Below are 22,074 nucleotides of genomic sequence, written 5' to 3' on the forward strand. Positions count from 1 at the left end.
AAAGTAATTAAATGTCTTAAATCATGTTGAGTGACTGCCAATTATTGCAGAATTGTTATTAACAACATTTACCACTGTCTTTGCGTCGAGTTCAAAATGCACTTTCTCCAGCTTTAGTGTTTGAGCCCAAATCACAGCTTCCCTCAATCCCATGCATTCTGCATGCTCAGCGCTTTTAGTTTCCTTCAGGTAGATGCAACTTGCAGCTTGTTGGGCACCTGCAAAATTTCGGATTATTAGACTAATGCCTCCAGTCTTATTAGAATCTAAGCAAGAGCCGTCAACATTAATATTAACAATATCTGAGGGAGGGGGTATCCAATGAATATTGCTACGACAGACTCTATTATTAGAGATATTAGTCTTGGTTTTCTGAGCAGAATGTTCTGTGATGAACGAACGAGATCTTTTGATGGTTTTATCAGGGCATGGGTTAATGTGCTGAAATACTTTATCGTATCTGTCAGACCAAATACACCATGCAGTTATTGCACGTTTGCAGATTTCATCTTCTGAAATTTTCCTGTCATGAAGATCATCGAACCAATTTCCAATCCAGTCAGAGAATGATGTCGAACTACTTGAGGACCATCCAAAGATTGAAAACCAAACCAACCTAGCTAGATTACATTCAATAAGAACATGGGATGAAGATTCTTGGGCCTGCTCACAGAATTGACAGTCAGTAGGAACTCCAGGAATCTTTGTACTCAGAACATCTCTCGTTGGAAGGAGATTAGAGACAACTTTTCAGATAAAATGCCTTATCATGGGAAGCAAAGGTAGTTTCCAGAGAGTTTTATAAATTTTAATCATTCTTGGTCCTACGGATTCAGAATAGTTCTGCTCTTCGTACATCTTTCTATAGGAAGATTTCACTGAAAAGTTACCATTCCTTTCAAGTAACCAGACTAGTCTGTCTTCCTGGCTGTTATAAATCTCAATACGAGAGATGAGATTAATTGTATTGGTTTCAAATAGCTCCTGGAGAATATTAAGATCCCATGATTCTGAATTCTGAAGAAAAAGTTGGTGCACATATTTGAACTGATGATATGAAGAACAACCCTGCTTAGGAATTAGAGGTCTTGGTAAATCCTCGATCCATCCGTGCTTCCAAATTAGGATATTCTTTCCATTACCCAGGCACCAAAAAACTGTTTTTAAGGACAAATCCAAGTTCAGAACTTATGCTCCTCCATGACCAGGTGGAGTTTGATTTTTTCTTCAAATTGAAAAGGCCTCCATCTTGAAAGTATTTAGCATGAAGATATCTAGTCATCATGGATTCAGTATCAGAACAAAGTTTCCAACCTGATTTTGCTAGGAGAGCTCTGTTAAAGATGTGCATATCACGAAATCCTAAACCACCTTCTTCCTTAGCTTTTTGAGTCCTTTTCCAAGTGATAATATGATTTCCTCTACAAGATTTCTTGTTCCTCCAGAATTGTTGTTGTTTAAAACTCATGTGTTTGACAGTGACATCAGGTTGTTTAAAACTTGTCATGTGATGAATAGGTATTGCATTGGACATATTCTTAATCATCACAGATCTAGCTGCTTCAGACATATGGCTGCCATTCCAATTTGAGAATTTATGATCCATTTTATCACATAGAATCGAGAAAGGAATGCGTTTCTTTGTGTCCACAAAGAATGGAAGACCAAGGTATTTCTCTTTTGAAATATTTATATATCTAACTTGAAGAGTGCCACTGATTGTTTAACAAGCTTCTGGATCAAGATTGGCACTAAAATAGACTGTTGACTTACTGAAGTTAATCAACTGCCCTGAGCATAAAAAAAACTGATGAATGACTTGAGGAAGTTTTTGAAATTGTGAGTCATTAGATTTACAAAACAAAATACAATCGTCATAAAAGTTGATTAATCTTTGGAGTTGAGCGAGAAATCTTCATACCTGTCAACTGACCCGATCTTTCACAATAAGCTAAAAATCTCGAGAAAGATTCCATAGCTAGAATAAAAAGATTGGGTGACAATGGATCACCCTGCCGTATCCCACGAGTAGGTTTGAAGGATGGAGTAGGAGAGCCATTTAACATGATTTCAATATGTGTTGTTGAGATGCATTGAGATATTAGCCGGAGAAACTTTTCCGAGAAACCAAACTGTTTGAGAATGTCCAACGAAAAACTCCATTCTAATCTGTCGAACGCTTTAGACATGTCCATTTTAAGTGCAAGATGACCACTCATGCCTTCCTTTCTCTTCATAGCTTGAATAATATCCTGAACCAAACATATATTCTCCGAGATTACTTTTCCTGGAACATAGGTAGATTGCATTGGAGAGATGATGTTAGCAATATGGTTCTTCATTCTTAAAGCTATAATTTTTGAGACAATCTTGTACACTGTGTTTCATAAAGCTATTGGTCGAAAATCCTCTGGCTTGTTAGCTACTTGGACTTTAGGGATCAAAGAAACTCTTGTATTATTCAGCTGTTTAAGAAGAAACCCAGTGTGAAAGAAGGATTTGATAATTTTACAAACATCTTCCTTCACTAGCTGCCATTGTGTCTGATAGAATCTAGGAGGAAAGCCGTCTGGTCCTGATGAAGTCCATGGTTCCATTGTCATAAGAGCTTGATATATCTCTTGATCTGTAGGGATAGCTTCCAGCTCTTGATTATCTTCTGCTGAAATACATTGAGGGATATGCTTGAGAAAGTGCTGATTATTGGAAGAGCTTGAGGTTGACATGATAACTTGAAAATGATTCTTGAGAAGAGCAGTAAGAGAGTCACTGTAATTGCACCAAGTTCCAAAAAGGGCTAGAAGAGAGTCAATTCTATTCCTCTACTTTTTTCGATTCATTCTAATACGGAAATACTTTGAATTCATATCCATGTCATTATAAAAATGATCTCTGGATTTTTGTTTGTTGGAGTTAGATTGTATTTCATTGAGCATTCTTATTTCAGCTTCCAAAGTAACAACATCATCAGTATTAGAACCACCCAAATCTGCAGCTTGAAGAGTAGTTATCTCTGATTGTAACTGAGTGATACGTTTAGTGATATTGCCAAACGCATTTTTACTCCATAGATACAAGATGTATCTCATGTTAGCAAGCTTATTAGAAATAATGAAAGCATTAGAGCATGGCAACTAGAAGACCAAGAAGATATAATATGGTCAATGCAGCTATCTTGTTTGAGCCAAAGCTCAAAAAATTTCCAGTTCCTTCATGATACTGTATTTTGTTTAGAGAGTTCTAATAAAATGGGTGCATGGTCAGAACCATTCTGGTGCAGATGGTTAAGAGTTGAATCTGGACATCTTAAGAACCCGTCACTATTAACTAAAGCCCTATCTAACCTGGATTTCACATGACCTGTTCCATGTCTATTGCTAGTCCACGTAAAGGGATTTCCCAAAAGCCTAAATCAGATAAGTCAGAGTATTTGATCAAGTCTAAGACTTTACTAGAGGTTGTATTATTTAGATCAGAATTTCTATCATTAGGTGAAAAAATGATATCTAAATCACAAATAAGAACCCATGGTTTATTAATAAAGTTACTAAGTTCTTTAATGAATGACTATTGTGCAACTTTTTCATGAATATAGGGAGTACCATAGATACAAGTAAGGTACCACTCCACTCTACTTGGGTCTTTAACGATAAAAACATGCATAATTTTATCATCTTGATGGACAATGTTCAAACTGAACCGATCGTTCCATAGAAGTAATAAACCACCAACAGTTCCAACAAAAGGAAAAAAAGCTTCGTTAGGCATACCTAGGAAGTTTGAAATCTTAATAATTCTACCATCATTTATTTTTGTTTCGCATATGAAGATTATGTCGGGGTTATGGAGATTATTAAGATAGAGCAGGTGGTCTCTGGTATCTTTACCTAAAAATCCATGACAGTTCCAACTTAAGATTTTCATACTGAGAAATAAATGGAGTTGAAAAAAATTAATGTATTTAATGCTAGGAAAGACTTTGTTTAAAGCTTGCAGGAAAAAAAAATAATGAGTGTAGTTTTAGAGTGTAGGAAATACCAGAGTAGTGCTGACAGCAGCCTCATCCATAGCATGAAAATACTCCTTCTCTTTGATCAATCAGATCATGCTCCATACCAAACTCAATATTGGATGGATTTCTTCCAGTACCCTGCTCGATGATAGTCTTAGGTATTTATTGACCTTATATCACCAGATAACTCAATGAACTCATCCTCGGAGTTTCTTAGTCTCTTAGGTGTTCTAGTATCATCTTGGCCATCATTCTCTTCTGCTATTTGTTTTCTACTGGCTTCACAAACTCTCTGAAGCAAAAGATCAAGGTCTTCATAAATTTCAACTCCATAAGCTCTAGCTAACTCATGACAGTAATTAATATATTCTTCATTGGTGTATATTCTAATATTTAGATCAATCTCAATGTTAGGGCATTCCTCTTTGTCATGACCAACAGTCCAGCATTCTGGACACAAATTATGGGGTTGTCTTTCCCAGTGATATCTTATCCAAGTTACACCACCTTCTCTTGTGTTCCACTATCCACCTCTAAATAAAGGCTTCCTTAGGCCGATTTTGACCTTAGCTGTGATCATACTGCCAAAAGTTGGTCAGCACTTAGGGGGATCAGTCGAAATTTTTGTACCTAATTCCATTAATGTTTCATCTACGACTTGAACTAAATGATGTTCAAGTAGCAAGTTATTGAATTGCACTGTCCAATCCTGGTGGGTAAATTGCCAGTCCTTCAGGGGAATAAAGTCATCATATATTATGAGATTAAGATGTGACTTGCAGACATTCCAAGGGCCCTTCTTGTGAACAGCTTCCATCACTTCTTTATAATTAAAAAGAAAGATGTTCATATCTAGTTTGCGGACTTCTCTAATTTTGTACTGCTTCCACAGGCTCTTCAGCTATTTTCTAACCACATCAGTTTCCATTTGATTTTTAGAAAAAAGTTTTCCAATCAAGGTGTGACCTCTTTCTTCAGTTGCTTCAGATAAAGCTCTTACAGATCCTACAATTCTTCTCATATGTCTTGCACATACATCTCAGATGTTTGCATTCTGAAGCTGATTAGTGATGGTTGAGACATGATTATTGGAGGAAAATGCCATAACTTTTTCTTGCAAAGAGATAGAAGGAATTAGGGTTACAGAACAATAATACAACTTCAACTTTTCTTTGTTATAAAGTTGCTTGATAATAAATGCGTAACCATAATTAGTTATACAAGCATAACTAACATCTTTAGGTTTTTGGAAGATAATCATCAAGTTTAAGGAAAGCGAATAATTGGCATTAAATAGGTCCGAAGATGGCGAACAAAAGAAGACCATTTTCTAAGAAGATTAAAATTAAGAAAAGGGAAACCAAAGTTAGGAGAAATTAATGAATTAAAAAGAAATAACAATGGGCATGAAGAAAAAATTAGAGTGATACACCAAAAGCAAAATAATGTAAAAGAAACAGATTGGGAGACTGTAAAAGCTAGTACATAATGAAAAGAAAAGAATGATGATCAGGAAACATTAATGGAGGAGCATAATTTTTTTTGAAAATCAGATGAAAAGAATGAAGAAAATTTTAATGAAGATAGAAACGGAGTTAACTCAGTTTCTCTCGATTTGCAGAGTTTCTCTCTCTGGTCTCAGTTTCCGTCACCAAAAAATACCTTGACTAACCCAATTTAATGTTATATTATTACTAAAATTTAAAAATATAAATTGTGTAATATTATTATTTTAGGAAATGATTTAAGAACATAAAAACCAAAATATTTTCGTTTTATTATGGAATTCCTGTGAATAGGTAGAAACTCTATTAGGAATTTTATAGTTGTCCGTAAATATTTTTTATATAAAAAGAAAATGACGATTAATATGAAAGATATTGAATAGATTTTTTCTTATATATGGTGATACTATTTAAGATTTTGCATTGAATTTATATTAAAAATAATTTCATCATTATAAAAAATAAATGGTAAATTTGATAGTTTAAGGAAAAATATGTTTATAAACAGAGCATACAGATAAAAAAGATAGACCATAATAGAGCATACGAAAGATAAAAAAGACAAAGGGAGTACATTTCAGAAGTTTCCATGAAAGATTAATAGGTACCCGACAATATATAAAATAATAATGCTACTAGAAAACTAAAAGATAATTTTCATATTCCCTCTGTCCTAGTTTACTTGACTAAATTGAGTTTTTCTAGTAAAAGTGTGCCAAAAAATTTCTATATTTTCTATTAGAATTTTCTAATTATCAAGAAAAAACAAAAACTAGGATGTGAAAATTAGTGTATTAAACTAGTAATTTGGAAGTTGACGGCGTATGTGGAAGTATTTTTAATTTCTTTCAAGTTTTTGCAAAATCCAATTTAGGCAAGTAAACTAGGATGGAGGGAGTACATATTAAATTTTCTCAAAACATGACTTAATATTTGTTGTATTCCATCCTAATAGTTCGTAGTGCACCCTAAAAGACCGGAGTCATGTTGTCATATTGCAACAAAAAGTGTTTGAAATATGACTAATACTTCTATTTTAATTTGTTAGAGCATAGCTCGGTTGAACCCACCAAGCGTTGGTATGTCAAGTTTGGTTGTCATATTTTAGTGAATCAAAATTCATGTTAAGAGTCGCTTGATTATGTACTAGAGTCAACTTCGTATAGGTTAGCTTGAAAATATTAGGATAATGAGACATTACAAGTATTGCGATGACTTGAAGATGTGAAGAAGCACGGAGCTACAACGACAACAATCATCCTTCCACTTGAGGTTAGTGATATTTGACTTGAACTGTTTCATTCCCTAACGTATCTTTCAAGTCGTGCATATTGAAAACAAAATTGCGAAGCATATTTGAACTCTAGATAGACATAGTATTAAGGAATACAATACGAGGTTTATTGCTTAACCATTAAACTTTGTAGATAAGACATCGCCATAATCATTTGAATGATATTGTGATTATGTATGGGTATGAGGTGAGGATTTCATCCTAGGGAACACTGTTTTACATGTGTTCTAAAGAAGTAAGTTCATAAACTTGTTTGTGAACCGAAAAGGAAACTTCCAGGCGTTGTTGGTTTTGTTATTCATTGCATATCTTATGAACAACCAATATGTGTGACTGAGTATAACCGTTCACGACTTGTTGTGTTCTTGGTGGAACTATTCACAAAGGCTTGACTTATGTATTGGTATGACTTTTATTAGTGAAACCGGTCTTAAGTAATCACTAGAGATGGTATGATAGGGTGATAAGTGCATATTTTACATATATTTAGTGTCAATTCCATGCTAGTAATTGCTTATATTCTTGCAAATTATTGTATATTACGCTTGTTTTCTCTTATTTATGTTTTATTAGGTGAATCATCCAAAAGAAGTGAATTGACACTTAATTGTGCACTAAAAGAGGCTAGCTACAAGTGTAGAAGGGCCAAAGACCCAATGGAACTTGTTCAAGTACAAGATTTCTACTTTACATCTTGAAGAGTACGAAAATATGAAGCCAACGGCGAAAGGATGAAGTAATTCCGAGTTCGCATGAAGAAGTTATGAGCAAAACAAGAACTCAGAAGACAAAAGGGCAAAATGGTCAATTTCTGGGCAACTAATATTGACACCTCATCAAGTGTTAAGGGGCAGTCAGCTCTCAAAGGAACTTCTAAACACAATCACGTATTTTACAAGGGGTAATCTTATTCAAAACTGAAAACCCCGCGTGCAGTTTCTTCTGCATGAATATTTGTTGCAGCGTTGCTCGAGCGGCTATGATTAACAACTGAAAGAGATGGGTTAGGTGCCATTAGTGGTCACGATGATGAACTTCTGTTGTTGATGGCAGTATGATGGAGTTCGCGTCTGTAATAGAAGAAATCTGACATGACAGTACGAACGAGATGGTGACTGGGAAGATTTAATGAGGAAGAGAAGAAGTCAGGGACGGTATGGAGCAGATGGGTTTGCTGCCATCATAGCTGTAGCTAGGTTTCTTTGAGTTAAAACAGAGGATAGACAGAAGCCCTCGAGCTTAGTGATGAAGCTCAAAAGCAGTCAGTAATGATGATAACAACAGTCAATGGGAGCTAGTGAGATGACAGAGATGATTGGTGGATGAAATGATGGTTGCGATTATCAGTGACAATGATTGATTGATGATGTTTGTTAACTGATCGTGATGATGCTGGAGTGACGAGGAAGACGTGCCGAGTTCGAGTTTAGATTGAGCCGGTATTGGGCTCGATATCAGGTGAAGCAAGATGGCTTCTGCCATCGGTTTTGGTGGTTAGAAAATGACTAGGATTGTAAGCCTTACAGTCCTAGTTTGATTATAACAGCTGGTTATTCGGATAGATCTTGAACCGATAAAACAGGGAGTTTATGGAGCTGCAGATGCTCGGCGATTTGAGAGAGAAATCAGATCAAAACGAATGTGCAGCCGTGCATGGTTTGATGATGGACGGACGAGATATTAGGTTGTGGCGGTTAGGAAGATTAGGTTGTTATCCAATTCGACTTGGCAGCTAAGGAAGAAAAGTTTCGATAAGTTTCAAAAGCTTGAAAACAGCCACCGAGTGATACTTTTGTCGTTGAATTTCAAGATGAATGGTGAGGATTCAAGACAATTTTAGGGTTTGAGTCGGCTAAGGAATATTTGTGATTATCAGATTCGAAATTTGAGGAATAAAAGCCTATAAATAGAAGCTCGAATCAACACAAAAAGTCATCTCCTCACCCTCACTTTCACATCCAGAAACTGTTCGACAGAAGTACCCAAAGAGAGAACAGAAGCATTAAGAGTTCATATATGCAGTAGTAGCTAAAGTTTTCATGCAACAAGGCGACAATGGCTGATCTCCTGCAACAGAAGCAGCAGTAGCTAGAGTTCTTCTACAACTACAGTTTTCTTTCTATAAACTCCATTATGTCTAGCTAATTTACTTATTTGATTGAGGATGAATTCTAAGTACTATATATGATTTGATTTAGTATATCAATCTGTTCTGATTTCTTCATATGATTATTGTTTGTGTTTATTATTAAAAATGAATATGATTGATTGATAGATTGTTTAGGTGGCCAACTGAATATATTTGTTAACTCAATCTAATGCTAATAAGGGTTAGGATATCCGTAATTGTTGAATAATTTCTTACACAAGTAGAGAACGTGAGATCTTGCGGAGGAATTCCGTAAAGAAATCGCGTGTAAACACAACACTAGAAAGTAGACCGAGCGTACTGAGTCTAACTACTAGGATTAAACCTAAATTCACAGACCATAAAACATTCGAATGAATTACATCTTGTAAGCGTACCTCAAGGTGGTTCAGACGGATAGACTCTGGCGACTAAGCGTACCTGTTGTCCAGTGGCTTATGGGATTTTGGATATAGCTAAGCGTATTTGTTATCTTACGGTTAGTAATAATCTATGATTAATGATGAATGGATGAATGTACTACTTTGATGAATATTTAGTTACGAAGAAGGATTCCTCGATCATCTCACTCCATTTTGCTTGCAATCTTAATTACTTCTCATTGCTTTATTATTTATTTAGCTTTTGAATCTAAAACAAAAACCCCAATTTGTGACATTTTTGACAACTAAACTCCCTGCTCTTCGTGGGAATGATCCTTGCTTCCATTATATTACCAGCTAATTGTGTGGAAATAAGATTATTAATTTGTTGAGCCCACGACACCCATCATAGGGTTTGTGTTTTGTCTGACCAAATTTGAGAAAGGGGAACCGATCCTAGTAAGAGGTGCAGTACATCACAAAGGGGAACCGATCCTTGTATGAGGTGCAGCAAGGTTTATAACATAAAAGGGAACCGATCCTATGAGCATGTGCAACACGTTTTTAGGAAAAGGGGAACCGATCCTATGGACATGTGCAACAAATATAAGTTAGATACCATATATATATGGGGAACCGATCCTAGTACCCAGTCAACCGAATTTTGGAAAGCTAGTGTGATTATGCACAGTACTCACCTGGAGGTAGAACCGAAACTTGTTTTGTTAGAACCGTTAAACCCATGGTTGAATGTTATTTGATCAATCACATAGTTCTTGAAATTCAGATGAACCAATTCTAAACTTGTTTGAAAGTGTGGCAAATCGGTTTCAAGGTTGTAAGTGTGAAAGAGAACTTACAAAGTAAGGATGTCGACATACTTTGAACATGTGCTATGAATGTTTATTTCTTTAATTTTTCAAAGTTATTCCTTAATAGCTAAGGGAAGAGAATCCCAGGATCGAAACATAAGTAAGTTAAGAATCTTTTAATTAAGGTTATTAATTTCATTTTGTAGGAAAATATAATAATTAGTAATGTGCATTTACTAATTATATTTTCCGAGAGATTTCGATCATTATTTTTGGACAGAACATTTCAAAGAATTATGGAAACCGAATTTGTGCTTTAATGAATATCTTGAGAATATTTCCGGTTTTGGAAATTCCTTGGTGTCCAAACTTCCTTGTCTATAAATACTTGAAGTTTTCCTTTCTAGCAAACTAATCCTTCGTAACAACAGACTTCATCTTTGTTGTTGTTACTGGTGTAACCGCATACTCAGAGAGGAGAGTAACCTAATTAGGAGAAATCTCTTACGACCGCTCAGTTTAAAGTCTTCGACGGGATCGAGAAGCTCTAGCGTGTACCGTTGGTGGTAAACTAGATAATTGCCACTTATCTTTTGTTTTCATTGATTTGATTGGCTAACGGTGGTTGAAATCTGATTGCACCTAGTTTCTTTATGCTTGAGAATCTTCTCTTTTGATATAAGATTCACTCAAACTATTTCAGAGTTTCGACAGGGATCTTTAGACTGTTGTTAGTGCTAAAGACGATCTTGTGATAATCCATTGTTAACAAACTTCGTTCAGTGCGTGATTGATCACAAGAGATTCAAGTGATTGTGTGCAGGTTTATATTGAAGATCTAAGAAGATTTGAAGACGAAGAAGACATTAAAGATTTCTAATTTGTGGGTTCAGAATCTTTGATGTGCACAATACTTGTTTCGGTAAAACAGGATCCAATTAATAAACGGTTTATCCTTGTGATAGATTGGATTGATTAATTGAGTAGATCGACATCAACAGAATTCTTTGGATTAAGAGTGTTGTTGGCTTAATCTTAAACGATCACACTTCAGTATTTGAACATAAGATAGATCTAAGGACATGACGAAGGAGTTTATGTTAAGATAAACGGAAGAGCCTTTGTCCGACTCATATCACTTGGTTGAAGAGAGCTGATACCAAACAAATTTGTTGTTCCTTTACTGTTTGGAATACGAACTAAATGAATTGTTCCAAGTACGTGACTTATTTATAAGTTGGAGGCGTGGGAATACATACGGAACTAGGTGAACTATAAGTTTAGTTGCTTGGTCTCAACTATACGAAGTTAGGTGTAATTTTGTGTAGCGGCTTATGATGTAGTTTTTTAAGTGGTAAATAAAGTTCGTTCAACTCAGACTTGTGTAGACTCAACTTCAAACTTAATAATAGAAAGCAATAAAAATAAAGAAAATATATACACAAGGTTTGTCGCAATGTCGAGAGATTACTGAGACTCAGGATTCCACCAAACCTCATACCATGTGATTCAAAAATCAATTCTTAGACAATTATAGCTCTTGTTTATTGACTCTAATTCTTTGCCAGGGTAGATTTTAAAAATATTAACTGTAAATCACTAGCATGACGCATCAAAAGCACTTGGACCAAGCATACATCATCATACGACTTCACAACTAATTAAGAAAAATCATAAAACGATTAAATTAATGCAAAAAGTCATAAAAAGAATTAAATATAATTACCACACGTATGAAATATGGCTTCCTTCGTCATCCCAGTGTTGGGGTTTATCTCATGATGTCGTACAAACTTTCAAAAGATAGAAACATGGCTCAAAGAGTGTTTAAAGATGGAAGTACAAGGAAAATCACCAAAACAGATCAATTGCAACGTTTATATGCGTGGAAGATCGACTGTTACTAACGATACAGAAGATATAAGACTGCTGGGAACGATAATATGTGTGTCGTGGATAAATCACACTTTTTTGCGACTGACTTGGGTCGTCCAATGTTCTTCAGCTTCGTCTTCTTCCTCCTGCTGCTGAAACTTTCTCTGCAGCGTGATTTCTTCGTACCAGAGCCTCCTCTAAACTACGTAAAGGCCCCAAACTCCTCTCCCCCTTTTCTATAACTCGAACAAACTTATATATACCCAGCAGACACAAAAATACCGATTTAATCTCCAATTTTCCTTTCCGTGCAAGTTACGGATATTTCCTATTTTCTTTCTTCTTTACGCGTCAATCAGAGAGTCTGAATTCTTCCAAAACCTTCTAAGGATATAGTGCAATATCAAGGAAGATATCCTGCCTGTTTTTACACATAACTTCCTCAAATAAATCCAACATAGTCCGTGTATATCTCCAAGACTCTGTTTTGTCTAAACTCGACGAAAACTCCTTTTTTTTTCGAATCTGGCCGCCATACATTCCCTGTTTTGGACTAACAGGATTATATCCATCATATTCCACGTCCAACTCCAACAAATTTGCTCCAAAAACACGATCTAAGTCGTGTTTATCTGAAACAGGGACGACACCTTCTCCGAGAAGATATCTTCCATTTTTATCGGCCCGAAGCTCTACTCTGACGTGTATAAACACGTATTGATCCTCCCTTCAAGTTGGCATATCGAAGTCCCCCTTCCTATCCCATAAAACTCGGCTTCCAACTACTCAGATAATCTTCACGCGAAAAGAATTATTTTCCCGCCATTTCTGGTTTTTAAATGATGAAGAAAGGGGCGCCCCCTATCCAGAGTAGGGGTGCCTTTAGAAACTTCCTTAAGGGGTGTCCTGGGGGTGCCCCTTATCCAAACCGGGGGTCCGAATAGCAAGTGTCCTCCGGGTGCTTTCCGACAACTTTTCGAGCCAATTTTTTCCAAAAATGTTTATTGGCCAAAAATATCTACAAATAAATAAAACACCATAATAAGTACAAAAAATGAACCCTAACAATATATAGAATCGAGACAAATCGGACACAAAAATGTGTCTATCAAATACCCCCAAACCTATTATTTGCTAGTCCTCGAGCAAAAATAAAATAGAAATAAAATCCTAACTCACTGTCGCAGGCATCGTCGATTGAATTTAGCGTATGCAATAAGACTTTAAACCCCTAGGTGTCCCTAGTGGCGGAGTGTTGTCTCCGGAGGGCTTACCAGAGGTATACCCATAAAACCTTTTTAATCCAGACCCTAGATATCTACACAGAACCTTGGAAGGCACTAAAGAATCTCCTTGGTTGGCATACTTATTGACTACAGGAGGAAGTACCCTGATGCGAAATTCCAATTGTTGTACACGAGTTTGCACTCAAGTATACTAAAATTCATATAAAGTGACAGATCTCTACTCAGATAGTCGCACTATGAACATCAATATCCGGAGTCCAAACTAATCACATGGATAGATCAAGAAGATGGATATAGAAAAACATAGATGGTTTTGATGTTTACTAGGTGAACGGTGTTTCTCATATCTGTCTGAAGGCCTCCGCCAAAATGAACCTATCCTAATGGACTGAGATACTAGTCTGACTAATATCAACACACTGGCATATACAAGGGTACCAGTGATTGATAATCCTAACTCTAGGTCAACACACTGGCATATACAAGGGTTCCAGTGGTCGACTTTATTGAATTTATTCCAGTTGGTCTGATGGTCTGGTCTCAATTTTTTTTTTTTGGTATCTCAATCACTCTAATTCACCCTAGCATTGGTAACAACTTGAATCGTGAGCCCCACCTAATCACTTAGAGAAACATAGTTTAAAAAAAACAAAATAAAAATAGAAGTGAAAAGGACTCAACGAGATATGGTGAAACTATCATGTTATTTCTAACACCTGAGCTCTATGCTTTTATCAATAGACTCTTTAGATGTTTCCATCTAGTCAGATTGGTTCCTCAACTCCTACAACCAAAATGCTTTCATCCACTTAGATTGGTTGGTGCCATCCTTAATAGGGATAAATTTCTAGGCTCTGGAGTTTAATTGTGCAACTAAAAAGTTTCTCCTATACCCCCAAACTTAAATCTAACATTGTCCTCAATGTTCTAAAGATCAAATTAAAAGCATGAACAAGGAGAAACTGTTACCATTTGAAGCAAAAGAGATAAGGAAAGATATTACCGTGTTGCATGAGAATGGGTTACCTCCCAAGAAGTGCTAAGTTTAATGTCTTCAGCCAGACTAAGAAAGGATTAGTCACCTTATAAAATCATAAAGTAATAGCCCAAATATCTATGGGTCATCAAAACCAAATAGAGCTATCACAAGTAAAAGGAATCTGCAACATGCCAAGAAAATGAATAAATAAAGCACACCCTTGTCTAGTTTCCTGTTTAAGACAGCTACATCTAGTTGTGGTTCAGGTTCAGGATCTATAACTGGGTCCAAATAAAATATTTTCATGGGTTGCATTTCCTCATAGGTTAGATCCAAATGTTCAGGTTCTAGAGTCTGGAAAAACTCAAATAAAAACTTAGAAGCACATAATAATAACCTGAATAATTGAGGATCCTCTAAGTCAATCAGATTTGACTTACACAGCTGACCACAATGAGAGTGGTGATCTTCCTTAAACAAGTATGTCGACTCTAATCTCCTAAAGTAATTAGGTTTAGTCTCAAAACTTAATATTCAACACATTTGAAAATCAAACATTCCCACATTTGGAAGAAAAATATTTGGTGGGAAAACAAAGTCAATCTGGGTATCATAGCCTGGGTAAACCACATCAACTAGAGGATGGGTTTCTAATAACTGAAATTTCTTGTGGACATCACTAGGTTCAGGAAAACGTGTATGAAGATAATCTTGTAAAATGGTTGAGGCACATATGTCAAGTCCCAAGTGAGGGATCTCTGTAAGAGCTAAAGGTAAGGCACAAGGAGAATGATAATCACCCCCAAACTTAGAGTTTTGGGTGTCTCTAGATAGACTAGCTACAATTTCCCTAATTTCTAGATCATTAGAATCCTGAAAATGGTCAATTTCTTCGTGTAGATTATACTCAGGTGATGCATCCTCACTCATATTTAAAAATTGTACGAGTTCATCTTCTTCGTCTAAGACTAATGTTTCTAAGTCTTGGGACTCTAAAACATTATTCTCATAATAAACTCGTTCCTCTAAACCATTATCGACTTCGTAAACAGGAAATACTACATCGTCTAAAACGGGGGTATTTCTAGTCAAATCCTCGTCCTTTTGAATAGGTGAATAATTATTAAAATTCTTTGGATTTGAACTAGAAATAATATTATTATTAAGCTCAGTTGGAGTAGGAAATTCCTGATCACTATGCCTATTTATTTCAAATTCTTCATCAACACTATCCTCATCATAATCATTATAATAACATGAAAATGGTTGAACCTCATCTAAACAAGTAGTGTAACCAATTTTATCCTCGTCATCCTGTTTATGCAAATAACTATCCTCATTTTCAAGGGTATTATTGGAGACACTATATTGAAAATTAAGATTATTTCGAGCAATTCTTTCGTTCGTCTCAGCTATCAGCTTGAGGGATTCCTCTAAAGAAAGTTTTCTTTCGTCATAAACTAAGTTATTCATCTCAGCTATCCTACGTGTCGACTCTTCTAACTCCCTGAGAGACTCTTCTAAAGGAGAAATATAAGAATTTTGCTCATATGATCGGTGCGTATGTGGATAGTAATTGGGCTCACCATGGTATGGACCATAATCTTCAAAAGGATGATGTTCCCAACCACTATTCACACTATGGTCAAAGTAGTAACGTCCATTTTGAAACTCAGTAGGATATTCTTTGTATTGGCTATTTCAATACCAGTTCGACATTCTACTGCAGGGGTATGAGTTGTCACACAAAATAAAACCCACTGACATTGGATTCGTGGGTGGATAGAGTCTTACCTCCCGTACCAGACGGGCGATGACCGTTGAAGTCGACTCAGGCCACCGACTCCAATGTCAGTGTACGAACCCGAGGGGCCGAGACAGTATCGTAACTGTCGTCCTTCCCTGCAAACAGTTTATATTTAATTGTTAACCCTTCCTTAGGGTTTCAAATTAATAATAATGTCCAGTCCAAAAATAAAGTCAAAAATAAAAATGTCCAAAAAGGAAAAGAAAAATTACAAAAATAAAATCCTATTTACAGTTTCTAAAAATAAACAAAATAACTATATACAAAATCTTCTTCTTCACTCCTTTCAGATTCCTCTTTTCTTTCCTTCTTTGGCGATGCTTTCCTTTTATAGTACTTTTCTTTCCTTGTAGCTTCACTCCAAATCTGAAAAGAATCGAAAAATACCAAAACGCGTAAAAAAGAGCAAAAAAAATAATAAAAATAAAAATAAACCTAAAACAAATCTAAATACAAATCCGCGTCGGCGGCGCCAAAAATTGATGTAGTTTTTTAAGTGGTAAACAAAGTTCGTTCAACTCGGACTTGTGTAGACTCAATTTCAGACTTAATAATGGAAAACAATAAAAATAAAGAAAATATATACACAAGGTTTGTCACAATGTCGAGAGATTACTGAGACTTAGGATTCCACCAAACCTCATACCATGTGGTTCAAAAATCAATTCTTAGACAATTATGGCTCTTGTTTATTGACTCTAATTCTTTGACAGGGTAGATTTTAAAAATATTAACTGTAAATCACTAGCATGATGCATCAAAAGAACTTGGACCAAGCATACATCATCATACGACTTCACAACTAATTAAGAAAAATCATAAAACGATTAAATTAATGCAAAAAGTCATAAAAAGAATTAAATATAATTACCACACGTATGAAATATGGCTTCCTCCGTCATCCCAGTGTTGGGGTTTAGCTCATAATGTCGTACAAACTCTCAAAAGATAGAAACATGGCTCAAAGAGTGTTTAAAGATGGAAGTACAAGGAAAATCACCAAAACAGATCAATTGCAACGTTTATATGCGTGGCAGATTGACTGTTACTAACGATACAGAAGATATAAGACTGCTGGGAACGATACTATGTGTGTCGTGGATAAACCACACTTTTCTGCGACTGACTTGGGTCGTCCAATGTTCTTCAGGTTCGTCTTCTTCCTCCTGCTGCTGCAACTTTCTCTGCAGCGTGATTTCTTCGTACCAGAGCCTCCTCTAAACTACGTAAAGGCCCCAAACTCCTCTCCCCCTTTTCTGGAACTCGAACCAACTTATATATACCCAGCAGACACAAAAATACCGATTTAATCTCCAATTTTCCTTTCCGTGCAAGTTACAGATATTTCCTATTTTCTTTCTTCTTTACGCGTCAATCAGAGAGTCCGAATTCTTCCAAACCCTTCTAAGGATATAGTGAAATATCAAGGAAGATATCCTGCCTGTTTTTACACATAACTTCCTCAAATAAAACCAACACAGTCCGTTATCTCTCCAAGACTCTGTTTTGTCTAAACTCGACGGAAACTCTTTTTTTTTTCGAATTTGGCCGCCATACATTCCCTGTTTTGGACTAACAGGATTATATCCATCATATTCCACGTCCAACTCCAACAAATTTGCTCCAAAAACACGATCTAAGTCATGTTTATATGAAACAGGTCCGGCACCTTCTCCGAGAAGATATCTTCCATTTTTATCGGCCTGAAGCTCTACTCTGACGTGTATTAACACGTATTGATCCTCCCTTCAAGTTGGCATATCGAAGTCCCCCTTCCTATCCCATAAAACCCGGCTTCCAACTACTCGGATAATCTTCACGCGAAAAGAATTATTTTCCCGCCATTTCTGGTTTTTAAATGATGAAGAAAGGGGCGCCCCCTATCCAGATTAGGGGTGCCTTTAGCAACTGCCTTAAGGGGTGTCCCGAGGGTGCCCCTTATCCAAACCGGGGGTCCGAATATCAAGTGTCCTCCGGGTGCTTTCCGACAACTTTTCGAGCCAATTTTTTCCAAAAATGTTTATTGGCCAAAAATACCTACAAATAAATAAAACACCATAATAAGTACAAAAATGAACCCTAACAATATATAGAATCGAGACAAATCGGACACAAAAATATGTCTATCAGCTTAATCCCGAGAGTATTCAATTCTGGACAAGGTCCCGAGGTTTTTCTGCATTTGCGGTTTCCTCGTTAACAAAATCTTGCTGTGTCATTTACTTTATATTTCCGCATTATAATTGTTTTATTATAATTAAAGTAAATTACACAAATGTTAATCCCTATTTACTTGGTAAGCGAATCCTATTGTGTTTGGTTAAGTCTGAACCTTTTTATCAAGTAACATACTTCGTTGTTGTATCGTCTCGATCTCGTATCCATAGACGATCACACGAAGTGTGAACCGGTTAGTTGTAGTGTCTCGACTCTGTCCATAGACAATCACTTTCGGATAAAGGACTTATAGGTAGTAAAAGTTTTAGCTTGAGGTATATTTTGGTACCCTTGCCTTTTCAATTGATATCAGAGCAGGCAAACACGAAAATATCTACAATTTGTGTTTGGTGTGATCCAACCTATAAGAAATGAATCTAATGAGTGATTCAGTTGACGTACCACCAAGATTTAATGGGACATATTACCCATTATGGAAATCAGCTATGAAAGCTTTTTTTCAATCCCGAGATTTTAACACATGGTTATTAATCGAAGAGGGATACCAACGTCCGATGGATTATTCAGAGTCTGAGGTTAAACGCTTAGCGTCTTATACTCTTGAACCAAGAGTTCTTGCAAAACAGAATTCTGATGGTTTGAATACCATCATACATGCAGTTAGTGATGATCTTCTACATCATGTGCTGACTTGTAGAACTTCTAAAGAAGCATGGGATATTCTTGAGACTGTATTCGAAGGATATAAATCTGAAAAAGAAGCTAGACTTCTCACCCTTTCATTTGAATGTGAACATCTCAATATGGATGATAACGACACTTTCGAGGAGTTTAACTCTAAACTTTCTGAGATTGTCAATGAGTCATTTTTCCTTAGAAAGGCCATACCTAAAAAGGAAATAATATGCAAAATTCTCAGATCGTTACCATCCAGATACGAGTCTAAGAAACATGCCATAATATAAGAAAATGATCTTTCTACACTTTCTCGAAGCTCTCTTGTAGGAAAGCTAAAGATATTTGATAGAGAAATTCTGTTGAAGAATCAAACTAAGAAACGTTTCCAAGAGGTTAAGGCACCTGTTGAAAAAGATCTTGAATCAACTATTGTGTTTTTAGCGCAACGAATTAAGAACATTTTATCTATTGATAAAGGTGTTCCTGATACATTATCATCTTGCCATAAAAAGGGTAATGATGAAGTACAATGCTTCAAGTGCCGTAGAATCGGACATATGGAAAATCATTGTCCCAGCAGAAGAACTAGGAAGTGCAATAAGGCGTATGTCTCCACTCTTGTTGATATTCCAAAGGAAGAATCCAATGAAGAAATATCTAATTGCAATGCACTTCTTGCCAACTCTAATTGTGATGATTCCGGTGAGTCTGATCAACTTCTAGAAAAATGTGAGTTGGATATTAAGGAAAATAAAAGGTTACGCCTAGTACTTGAAAGCCTTTTAAATTTTCTCTCAGATAAAACCTGTATGGTAGAATCTGAACAAGAAAAATTGGGTGAAATACCAAGAGAATCGGAAACTAGTTTTTCGGATGACACAACAAGTTTTTCATGTGAAGGAAATAATCTCGCTGCAATCCTTTGCGAAATCAAACTTATCCAAGCTCTTCGAAAAGGGATAAAGAAGACTGGTAAATTTCTTGGCTTTCAAAAGGAGATTGCAAACTCTTGCAATTACAAGAGAAAGAAAGAACAAAAGGAAACATAGTCCACTGTGTTTATAAATCATCCTAAGGATGTCTTTCCTAAATATGGTGAGAATAATTCTCACCTCAACACACACTGATTGTGTTGAGTCTTGCATCCTCACTTGTTGCCCAAAATTCTGATTGTGAGGAAGCATAAATCTGGGCAAGTTATTCATGTTTGTTTCTTTAGTGAAAAATAATAAATATTTCTTATTTTTGGGAAAAATAGTTTCGGTTTCCATAAACCAAATATTTTTACATTCCTTGATTTTCTCCCATCTTATATATCTTCTTCATGTCCGTAAGAAGACTATCACATTTCAATGGAGAAATCGGTAAAAGAAGAGTCATCCCTTGATAGTTTAGCACCATGTGCATCAGTTATGACTGAAAATCATGTTGTTTCACTTCATGAAAACTCTCAAGACTCTCTAAGAAAATAGATCACTCTATTAAAGGTTGTATTAGATATCATGAGCTGATGATAAAGGATTCAAAAGAAGTACTAGCTAATCTTCATTCTCAACTGCTGGAGATGAACAAATCTACTGAAAGGGGAAGTGCTAAGAAGAATTTGAATCCAGTTTTTGAAAGAAATCTTCTCAAAAACTGAGAGAGAGAAAATATACATCAATTTTTGATTTCTTTCATTGATTGTATTGGTCTATTATGAATAAATTATTTGATATATAATTTTTCTTGTGATAGTTTTTGGTTTACATAGCCTGTGCTTGAATGCTTTTATCTTATTTCTATGTATGATTATGAGATGTTTGATTTCGGTTTTTCTACCTTAATATTCGATCTCATATATTGTGAACCCTTGTGGTTTGGGTGAATTTTTGATTTAGCAAGATTAAGTTCTAGCCCATGTTGGTAGGATTTATCAAAGAATCATGAGGGGTTCTGGTAGAAACAATATGTGAAAAAGTCACAATATGTTGAATCGGTTTTGGTTTAACATAAAAGCATACGTGTTTCGACGGTTTTAACTTTTGCTTGCAATTGTTAAAACCGATTTTCAACCTTTCTCTGGTAAAGGTTGGTTGTTGTTATTCTTTAGTTTTTGCATAAGGATGACAACATGATGATATTTCGATATCAATTCTCCCTGGACGAAGATGCAATCATATTGGAGAAGTGGATGCGAAATTTGAGGTAACAATCTTGTTAGTTAATTGTTTTCCTGTTTAAGAAAAGCCCGAGTTTATATTATATATATTTATTGCTTTTGCTTAATAAAATTTCGGTTCAATTGATGTTTATTCCATTATGTGTGTGTGGATGTGTGTGATTCAATTGGTTCCGGTTAAGAAAAACTATTGTTATCTTGCTTTATTGTGTGGTATCAATTGTTTAGGCTTACAAAATTTAGGTGCAATTGCGGTGTTTTAATGCTTATGTTGTTTCAATTGCTTCCTGTTGAGGTGAATAATTATGCAAGTTGATTTATTTGGTTTGTATGAATTATTTATGGCTTAACGAAATAAAAGGTTTACAAAATTTCGGTGCAATTGCGGTGTTTTAATGCTTAGGCTTACAAAATTATGTGGTATCAATTGTTTAGGCTTACAAAATTTTAGTGCAGTTGCGGTGTTTTAATGCTTATATGGTATTTATGCGGTATCCATTGTTTAGGCTTACAAAATTTCGGTGCAATTGTGGTGTTTTAATGCTTATGTTGTTTCAATTGCTTCCTGTTGAGGTGAATAATTATGCAAGTTGATTTATTTGGTTTGTATGAATTATTTATGGCTTAACGAAATAAAAGGTTTACGGGATGAGTTATTTAGTCCAATTCGATTCCGGATAAGAGAAACTAAGTTAATTCTGATCTTAGTTAGACTTATCGAAGTGAGGTTTCGGTTATTCAAGTCTAATCGAATGTCTTAACAAGAAATGCTAGTTAACTAACCTAGTACATGTCTTGTTTAAAATTGAAAGGTCTAAGTTTATGGATAATTAGAACCTGATAAGAAAAATAGAGTTATCTTTATTTTGGTTTTATCGAATTAAGCGGTTGTTTTTGAACAATCGGTTTAGCAAAGGGACTAAGGTGCTTAGTTGGTTTTTGTTTTGCTAAACTAAATTGGAAAAATTATTTCGGACAATTGTTTCCTTGGTAACATATCAAAATAAAACTACTT

General features: G+C 35.6%; 1 protein-coding gene across 1 annotated transcript; it reads right to left on the bottom strand.

Moving 5' to 3' along the window:
- Positions 1 to 2,384: 2,384 nt before the first annotated feature.
- Positions 2,385 to 4,829, bottom strand: LOC113324260. Its single transcript, XM_026572580.1, has 5 exons — positions 4,643 to 4,829; positions 4,183 to 4,462; positions 3,221 to 3,407; positions 2,857 to 3,134; positions 2,385 to 2,769 (listed from the first exon to the last, which is right to left on the bottom strand). Exons 1-5 carry the CDS (start codon positions 4,827 to 4,829, stop codon positions 2,385 to 2,387), a joined length of 1,317 nt encoding a protein of 438 aa, XP_026428365.1.
- Positions 4,830 to 22,074: the final 17,245 nt, after the last annotated feature.

Source organism: Papaver somniferum, chromosome 11 (genome assembly GCF_003573695.1).
Source record: "Papaver somniferum cultivar HN1 chromosome 11, ASM357369v1, whole genome shotgun sequence".
NCBI lineage: Eukaryota > Viridiplantae > Streptophyta > Magnoliopsida > Ranunculales > Papaveraceae > Papaver > Papaver somniferum.

Excerpts from the sequence above, each read along its gene's own strand:
- LOC113324260 (XM_026572580.1), bottom strand. The coding sequence starts at position 4,829 with ATGGAAGCTGTTCACAAGAAGGGCCCTTGGAATGTCTGCAAGTCACAT. Across the intron at positions 3,135-3,220 it reads AACTCTCTAAACAAAATACA|TTGCCATGCTCTAATGCTTT; the intron begins GTATCATGAAGG and ends TTGGTCTTCTAG. Across the intron at positions 2,770-2,856 it reads GACATGGATATGAATTCAAA|TGACTCTCTTACTGCTCTTC; the intron begins GTATTTCCGTAT and ends GTGCAATTACAG.